This window comes from Pollachius pollachius (genome assembly GCF_949987615.1).
Source record: "Pollachius pollachius genome assembly, chromosome: 14".
Taxonomy (NCBI): Eukaryota; Metazoa; Chordata; class Actinopteri; order Gadiformes; family Gadidae; genus Pollachius; species Pollachius pollachius.
In genome coordinates, this window is record NC_136947.1 from 18561852 (window position 1) to 18571738 (window position 9887).

The 9887-nt window shown below is 49.1% G+C and overlaps 1 protein-coding gene across 1 annotated transcript in view; it reads right to left on the reverse strand.

Moving 5' to 3' along the window:
- Positions 1–5467, reverse strand: part of LOC307086439 (SPRY domain-containing SOCS box protein 4-like) — a 28716-nt gene extending 23249 nt beyond the window's left edge. Inside the window, exon 1 of the mRNA XM_079751653.1 lies at positions 4446–5467. Coding sequence (XP_079607779.1) covers positions 4446–5205 — 760 coding nt within the window. The 5' untranslated portion in view covers positions 5206–5467. The remainder of the gene's footprint in view (positions 1–4445) is intronic.
- Positions 5468–9887: the final 4420 nt, after the last annotated feature.

Here is a 9887-nt window from a genome sequence, read left to right on the forward strand (position 1 = left end):
GCTGGGTTTGTTTACGGCTCCCCCGTTGTATCCATACATAGCCTCTAGCTGCGCATGAATGGGATTCTGTGTAGCTCAGTGGGTAGGGGGCAGGTTTTGAGACTTTAGGGTCTTGTGACACAGACTAAACACTGCTGGTGGTGGTGGGGTTGGATTTAGAAGGCTGTAAGTATGCGAGCAATGGGTATCGGGTATTCATGCAAAAGCGCAAAGCGGGTCAATTCCATTGAGAGTTATCTAGGAATTTAAAGTATGTGTTGATAATGGCTGTGGCTTTTGCAATGAGAAAGTGAGCGGCTGATCCTCGCCTGCATCCAACGCTGTCTATGTATGTGTGGTTGCACAGCATGGGCAGATTATAGTGGGTTAAAGATACTGATATGTTACACCATTATATTTAGGCTATGTTAACAGCACAACCCACTTTTCCTCATCTTGACCTCCGGGTCGTTGGAGCCGAAGATTTATATGTATTGGCGGCGCCCAACTATGAATGATGCACTGTGACTATGGCAGGTAGCAGACGTGAGCAAATCTCGGCAATAACTCACTTCGCAACCCTACTGCCTCCTGGTTTACGTGTCGATACTGGGCGGCTGACCCAACAGACAAGGCGGGGAGGGTTTTGACGTGAAAGCCAGCTGTAAGCAACGGTGCTGCTGCTTCCCTTGTGTAATTAAAGCAGAGGTAATAGGTATTAGTGGGATCGACGCGGAGGAGCTGAACATCACAATCAGAGCCCAGGCTGAGACAGCTCCTTCTGGGGTCTAAGCATCGCTAATTGGTACAATTACAAAGACGAGGGAGGTGTGTGTGTGTGTGTGTGTGTGTGTGTGTGTGTGTGTGTGTGTGTGTGTGTATGTGTGTGTGTGTGTGTGTGTGTGTGCCTCTCTGTAGAGGCAATGGCTAGAGTGTCTCACACGCACACATGCACAAACACACATGCACCTAGATGAATATGCACTTTACAATACCAACTAGTGAACAGGGATTGACACTGATTAGCATTTCATGGAATTTCATATATTCATATTCCTCCACATAACCCACAAACACACGCACACAAATAAAAACACCAGTCCCAGAACATTGTTGGCATACCATGCTGCGATGCTGCTTTGAGCAGGGAGCGTCTGGTCTGGCCGTCTGTCTCTAACCAAACACACACACACACCCACACACAGACTCTCTCTGCCGCCATGTAAGTCATTCATTCGGTTGAATCATTTTCCGAGTAAATAGTGAGTGAATCAAATCAGTCAGTGATGCATGAAAACACCCTTGATGTTTCGAGAACCACATAGAACAACTATGGCACACTCTCACACACGCAACGTGTGTTCTGCCTAGAACACAACTGTGCACCAAAGCAGAGAGTCTGGCACATAATGTAACAAAGTGGAGCCACGGCTCTCTTCGTGATCAATGGGAAAGGCAGACGTGCATCCACCTGTGGTGTGCGTCCATGAGGATGTCATGTTCACAGACTATGTGCGTGTGTGTTAGAGGATGTCATGCTTACAGACCGAATCATCCACAGGGGCAGTAAAAGGCAGCTGCAGCTAAATTAACTGGAGTGGATACAGTCTGATGTCATGGAGTCTTTAACCGCAACGAGAGAGAGAGAGAGAGAGAGAAAGAAAGAAAGAAAGAAAGAAAGAGAGAGAGACTCAAGGCTGTTTATTAAATCTCCAAATTAATTGTTTCCGGGGAACAGATTAAAAGTGGGGAATTATTAACGTGAATTTGAAGATGCGGTTCAAAAATATAAACAAAAAAACTATTACGGGTCGGTACTGACCTATCAGAGCCGGCCTATCCGGACCAGCTTATATGGACTGGACTATCAGGAGGGGCCTTGCATTCTTTTCATTTTCTGTGGACATCAGTCTTGGCAGGACATCCTTAAAAAGCCAAAGCGCTTTTAGCAGCACTTGAAGCCCACGTGCGCTATTCAGGAGCGCTGCTATGTGATTTGTGTGGACAAAGGAAACTCTTCTTCTGTGAAATCGAAACAGATGGCCCAGCAATAGAAAATGGCTGACGTGTAGGTAACAAGGGCAGGTGCTTTAAGCAGAGCCCTGGCTAGGAATGTAACACACACACACACACACACACACACACACACACACACACACACACACACACACACACACACACACACACACACACAGTGAGGTGGTCAGGAGATAAAGCAGGCTGTTCTTCTGGATTTGATTTGTGGTAATCATTTAAACCAAACCAAGAGTTTACCACAGTGGTAGATTATGTCTTGCTTTAAAAAGTGCCTCTTTTCGCCTTCGAATAGGCTGCCCCTCCTAATTTATTTGGTGATGATAAACTGAAAGCAATGGTTATGCTTCTACTCAACTGTTAACCATAACACCAGTATCAGATTTCAAAACACAGAGAACAGCTGCTCACGTTGTCATTGGTTTGTCGTAAACCTTGAGAGTAAGAGAACTTCAAACAGGGTTGTTCCTCCCAAGTAGAAGCTGGGGTTGGCAGGGCCACGAGTCCCAGACGTAACAAACTACACAGGAAGATGCGGTTGACTTCGGCTTCCTGCTCAACAACGGACAAAAACACGCATTGTTGTGATACCAAATAAGACTCATGAGGTTCCACGAAATTCAGCTCTCTTCACAGAGTCACAGTGTGTGTGGGCGTGTGTGTGTGTGTTCTTAGAAATGAGAGTAGAGCCATAGCCTAGTCTAAACAAGACATACCAGCATTGAAACCATTTTGAACAATACCTCCAATCTCAAGACATATTCAAACAAAATGGTATGATAGACTCGCCAATTAGCATTCATGATAGTCTTCTCTCCCTTAAATAAACAGTGTCTCAGAACACCTCCCGGAGACATGTCTGCATTGAAGGAAAGCGGAAATCAATGGCACAGTCTGATGAGTGGAAAGGGAAACTGAAACTGGTTTCTGGTGTATACAGATCAAATGGATAAAGACTTTCTTTGACTGCCTTCATAACAAAAGAGAAAGAACACACACTGAGTCTGCATGGGATTCAGTGCACTCCAGAGCCAGCTAGCTGAAGTGGGACCAATTTCCCTCCAAAGGTGCCACCAATAGAAATCTCATTCACAGTTTTATCTTTACAAAGTCATAGGAATAGCCGTTGATCTGTTACTCTTTATGTAATTAGCCTGTGGCCAATTTGTGCACCATATCAGAGCAGAACGCTCCCAAAACAAATCCAAATACACTACGGACCACAGATGCAAATTAGTTATTCAGCTAACTCTGGTATAGAACCTGTTCTGTACATGGTCCCTGTCCACTAAACCAAAACTACTGTTCAAAAGTTTGGGGTCACTTAGAAATGTCCTCATTTATTTTTCTAAAACATGAAATTATCAGGTATTCAGTCCAGACATTGTTCATGTATTAAATGACTGTTCTAGAGCTGGACACGGCAGATTCCTAATGGAATATCTACATAGGTGTACAGAGGCCAATTTCCAGCAACCATCACTCCTCTGTTCTAATGGTACATTGTTTAGCTAATCGTGTTAAAAGGCTAATTGATGATTAGAAAAACCCTTGTGCAATTATGCTAGCACAGGTCAAAACTGTTGAATAAACATGGAAAACAGGAAATTGTCTGGGTGACCCCAAACTTTTGAACGGTAGTATTTGTTCTTTTCAGAACTTTTATTGTGTGCTTTTCCATGGTAACACCTGGCCTGTATTCTCCGGCGTGCCTCCCTGTTGTTTTATCACAGACCCGAGCCTCAGCCTCCTCTTCTTCAATGCCCAGTGTGGACCTCGAGTGAGGCATCGATGAGGGGGCTCCACAGGGTGTCCTTATGCTGATTGGACACGGCGAGGCACCACAAGCAGAGCAACCAGAGTGGAGAGAGCCATGGCAGCAGAGCCGGGACACAGCGCCCCAGGACACATAGCCCCAGGCTTGAGGCTAGGTGCACAGGGCCCCCCTGTGGACACCATTAAAGGGGAGAGAGAGGGGCCTCGAGGAAATGAGCTTTAGACAAGTCGCTGCTCTGCTGAATGCTGTCGTTTGGGGACAGTCACATACTCAATCTGTCTGCGGATCGCTTGCCTCCAGGGGACAGCGGCGGTGTCGCTCACCGTTAAGGAGAGTAGATCATTAACCGGCGTTTAAAGTATCCATCTGCTCTTTTTAAATAGGGATATTGTTAAGCTGCCCTTTCCGTCCATCTGTCCGTCAGTCTCATTTAAATATAGTGCCCGTTCGTCTACCGACTCTTTGTCTCGCTTGTAACTTAAATTTAACCTTTTTTGTTTTTTTCACCATTGATATATTACACTTCTTTAAGGACTCAGAGAGAAGTATTATAGTCCATTTTTCCTTTTTACAGTTTGGTTCCCCCCGACCTCAATACACGCAGAGAGGACCCACAGCAGAAGAAGCTATAAAAGTGAGCGGCGGTGGTACTTACGATCCAGGCCGTTGACATACTTCATGGTGATCTCGCAGTGGCCCCACACGGCGCTCACCACGGGGTAAAGCTTGCGACCCTTCAGGCCCCTGAAGGCCACGCCCAGGTAGTGTCCCTCCACCATGAAGCTCAGCGTGCCCTCGTCCATGTCCAGCACCACCAGCAGGCCGTCGGGCAGCGAGAAGGCCTCCTCGGGCTCCAGGAAGCAGGGGTAGGAGGGCGCCGCGCCGTGCGCCCGGTTCTTGCTGTCGTGATACAGCCGGTTGCGGCCCAGGTCCCAGCCCCACGACTCGCAGTCCGACCCCACCAGCGCCGTGTAGCCCACTGAGTGCAGCGGCGCCTCCGCCGTGGCCACGCCCACCACGGCGTGCGTGCCCCGCTGCCGCGCCGGCCAGTGGATCCGCCACACGTGGAGCCCCCGGGTGTAGCCCACCCGGCCGCGGATGCAGTCGGTGCTCTGGGCCACGGGGTGGCGGTGGAAGGTCAGCTTGTCCTCGTCCTTGATGAAGACGTTGAGCGAGCGGTCGTCGGGGTTCCAGGCGTGGCGCAGCTGCGTGTCGGGGCCGGCGCACGGCATGTCCAGCAGGAGGTCCAGCCGGGTGGGCTTGGAGAAGTCGGGGCCCCGGAGCTCGGGGTGGCGGCGGCGGTGAGCCGAGGGCCGGTAGGACGGGGAGCCGCCGCTACCGCCTCCGCCCACGCCGCTGCCGCTCTCCCCGCGGCCGTCCACCGACTTGATGCCCCCGGAGATCTTCTGGCCCATGGCCCCGGACTGGAGGACCCGGTGGAGGGCAGGGGGCAGAGGGGAGAGAGGAGGGCGGGGGGGGGGGGGGGGGGGGCGGGAGGTGGACTGGGCGGGTGGATGTCTGGGACTTCCCTGGCGTTACCTCATCAATGCGGCCGGGCGGAGCTGGTGGGACGCAGGCGGAAGGACGGAGGGAGAGGAAGTGGCAGTGACAACGCAGGAAGCGGGCCGTCTGGTCTCATGCCAATAATAGCTCCAGTGGGAAGGAGCTGCAACAGAACGTCCTACGGAAGAGTAGGGGGGGGGGGGGAGGAAGACAGACGAACAAATTAACCACAGCGAAGAGGTTATGAACTCTGCCCTCACTTAGGAATCGTATTAACAGCGGGGAAAAAAATGGAGGGAAAGAAATAGAGCACGGACAAAGAGAGGATGAAAAGGGACTTGGAGAACAAGATGGATGATGGCAGGTGCTGTGTTCACCAGGAACAAAGGAAGGGGGAGAGGCAAGCCTCAAGCAGACACCAGCACCCTGGCATACTTCCTCTGACTCAGCTCACACACACACACACAACTCATGTACCAACGCACACTCAACTTGTGTGCCAACTTATGTACCCATGGCTGCACTTGGGTGCACACACATGCACACATCCGCTACATAACACCTTGTTCGTTCTAAAGCTGGTGCTCTCTCATTTAATTGATGTGATTTTAATCTGGTTCCTTGTCAAAGCATGCGTCTGAGTCTGCAAGTATTGCAATGCGACAACAGGAAGTAACCGAACGCTGTCTGTCTGCGATAACGCAGGAAGTTAGCCCGGGTGAGCCCGGCATAAATTGTTAGCAGCCGTCTGCTCCGATCAGCTCTGTGAGTTTGGGGTGAAAGATTTGTGATGGTGCCTTTAATTTGCCCCCCTTTGCGGCATTTAATTGCTACAGCAACTCTGCATTGTCCCACATCAATGCAGCCCACACACATGGGGGGAGGGAGAGAGGAGGGGGGGAAAGAGAACAGGAAAGGGGCGAGAGTGGGAAAGAGAAGGAGTGAGAGAGAAACCGGGGAAGAGAGGGAGCGAGTGGTGGAGAGAAAGAAAGAGATTCCCCATTTTAACTGATGTAGTGGTGTCTTCCAGGAGGGACATCTGGTGCTTCCTGTTCACAGCGAAAGAGGACAGCCCCACCCGAGGCAATCTCCCCCCCCCTAGCCAGCCGGGGAGGTGGGAGGGAGAGAGCTGTCTCTGCTCTCCATCTGTCTCATCCATTTCCCGCTCACCTCAAAGCCCCCCGCCCAACATGAGCAGAACACCACGATGCATTAGGGCTGGGGATGCTTATGAATGTATCCTCGCTGCTAGCATAACGTCAACTCTTAAATAAGAAAACATTGGTTTAAAATCTATTTGGTAGGATGCAGAGAATCCATGTATTTGTGTTTGTTTATGGTGAGGTTTGATGCTAGTAAAACAGTTGGGGTTACGGTTACGGTTAGGGTTTGATGTCTTCTTGAAACTTATTTAACTTAAAACTAAATTAAACTCTAGTGTTTCACAATAAGGGGGTGGGGGGCACAGGCCCCTGTGGCTCTAGATAAGCACGACACCTCAACACTGCAACCGTTACGGGGATGTGAACCCTGAATACCAAATCAAGTCTCCCCTCCGTGGGGCCAAGATTATCCAAAACAACAGAGCAGATGCCTGATAACAGATTGTATTCTATACTATCCACTTTATTTCCTGTTTTGTAGACGCACTAATTGAATATTCTAACCAAGGGGTGTATTACATTTTATGCACGGAATATAAACAATTCTAAAAGTACTAAAATACGCATTTCAGATTATTCACAGAGAGATTAAAATGATCCCAGAAATACCATTTGCCAGCTTTCCACAGAGTATCATCGTTTTTTTTTGGAGTATAGTTCTTGTTTTAACTTGCTGTGTTTTTGCTTGTGTGGCCAAGGTACATTTCTCTCTTGCTCCATCTCTCCATCTGAATGAGGTCATGGCAGCTGGCAGGACCCAGCCTACCACCACTGAGTTCAATCCTAAGCACGACAGAGTTCATTATGTGAACACACACACACACACACACACACACACACACACACACAGACACACACACACACACACACACACACACACACACACCAGTCTCATAGTGTTTCACGGTGCTTATGGATGGATGTCTCATGGAAGATTCCACAATTACCGCTTCCTAACGGACAGCCAAAGAAACATGATTCAGTATGGGACAAGCTAACAGCACTTAGAGACGGACTGTGTGTATGTGTGAGGAGGTATAGCCCTATATGTGTTTACGCATGCGTATGTGTACGCGTATGTGTGCCGGAGTCAGCTGGCAGGGTATGTGGACAACAATTGCCCAGAACAAACCCATCTCTGCCAAGGGGCCATTTGACCCTTGACCCCCCCGCATCTCCGGCCCGGCTCGGCTTTCGGAGGCTGTTTATAAGTTACAACACCCCAGTACCATCTGCGACCGTCGTGTTTACCATCCTCTCTCTGGCTCTCTCCCTCCCCCCGTCCATCTCTCTCTCCCTCTCTCATCCACCACACTCTTAGACCCAAGGCCAACTGCCGCCAACTCGTTTAGAGACCGTCTGCACTCGTTCGTCATCCCCTCATCTTCCCCGTCCGGCTGGGGCCCGACAGGTACGGCCGTTGAGGGCGGCCATATGCCACTCACATGCGACGCTGCCATATGGCGGCGTCGCATTTGAGCGCACACACAGACACACACTAGGGGAGGTACTTTAAAGTGGTAGGAGATGAATATCGAGTATCACAGGTGGGCTCACGTGGGAGTGGTTTAGGAAGAGGAACATGAGACAGAGAGAGAGAGAGAGAGAGAGAATGGAACGCGAAGTGAACATAGAGAGGGTAGTAGCCACATCCCACAGACAGACAAGAAGCTGCGATGAAATAATAGGGTGGAATAAAAGGAGACAGAAAAGGGAGAGTAAACCGTGAACATTGGGAGAGAATGGACAAAGAGACAGCCTGAGACATTAAGATGTACATTAAAGAAAAATAGTTTGGGCTTTTCTTCCACGGATCATCTAAAACGCTTTCTACGGTCTGGGATCGGGTTTGTGGGACAGACAGACTGAGACAGAGGGAGGGAGAGAGAGAGTTGTGGGGGAGAGAGGGAGAGCGTTCGGGGCTTATGTGTGAATTATTGGCGAAGCTCCGAGAAAAGATCCTATCTTGGGCTCAAAAGAAAGATCCTATCTAGGTCCTAGGAGAATGTATTTTATTTAAGTGTGCTCTGAACTCTGACGGGGCACAAGACCTTTGAGAACACACAAATGCTCTCTCTCGCACACACACACACACACACACACACACACACACACACACACACACACACACACACACACACACACACACACACACACACACACACACCTCTTTCAGACCAGGGGAAGTCTGGTTGGCCTTTCCCGCCACAAGCGGCAAGACGAGGCGTAGAGAGGAGGTGGATCAAACACACAATGTTTAGTCTCCATGAGTCACAGCACCATTCCGTGATGTTCAATTATGCAGGGTGTGTGTGTGTGTCACACAAACGAGTGAAATATGAACACTCATTGACCTCATAGAAAGGAAATAGACTAAGACCACCAGACTGCAAGGCCTCTGTGTGTGTGCTTGTGTGTGTGCTTGTGTGTGTGTGTGTGTGTGTGTGTGTGTGTGTGTGTGTGTGTGTGTGTGTGTGTGTGTGTGTGTGTGTGTGTACACTTCCTCTCCCTCACAGAGGGAGCACCTGCAGTAGGTCAAACCAAATCGGCAGAGTCATGTCCTAGTAAAAGGCAAGGCATGAAGGGCATTGTTCAATTCCAATGTGTGTGGGTAAGTGTGTAAGTGTGTGACAAAAAAAGCTTCCCCATGGCACGTTTAATCCACTTTAGATGCAGTTTATAGAGCTGGTCACAACAGCAATTTCTGGGGGGAAAATACAAAATAAATTACATAACTCCAAGATTGCCCTACATAAATAGCTTTTCATGACGCAAGATTTATTTTCCAAAATCAAACCAAGTTTCCTGCTTTTGCAACTGTTAGCTGGTTGCTAGGTTACCAGGATACTGTGAAAACAACAATCAGGCGAAACACAAACACACGTGCACTCAGAGACAAATGCGTACGCACACGCAAGATATTGGATAATCAATACAGTTCCGCATTTGTACTTTCAGGTTCCTAAATAGACTCGGCATTTGTTGAACCTAGCCGAGATTTGTTTGTTCTCCAGGGATGTCCAAACACAGGCGGTGATCCCAGACACCGAGTTAGCCCAGTTAGGAATTCCAGACCAACAGTTGGAACATTTGACACAACAGCCTCTCTGTGGCCCTCAGTCCTCCACTCAAGGTGTACTGGACGGAGTCTTGGAAACCATCCCCTTGTCGTGACACTCGTTTGCGCCGGCTCTTTTTTCATTTTCCATCACCTTTTTTTTCCCTCTTCCTTCATCCCCTCTTTCCCAACTCTACTGGATATTCCAAGCAGCCTAAAATGAAAAATTATATCAGCCTGGGCTTGGGGCACATAAACAACTTATAAATACACACACACCTAAATCACCAAGATGAGGACGGGGTGGTGTTGTTGTATCCGCGAAGGCATGACGAGGCCGCATATATCACACACTTTAATGGTGTCATTAAAG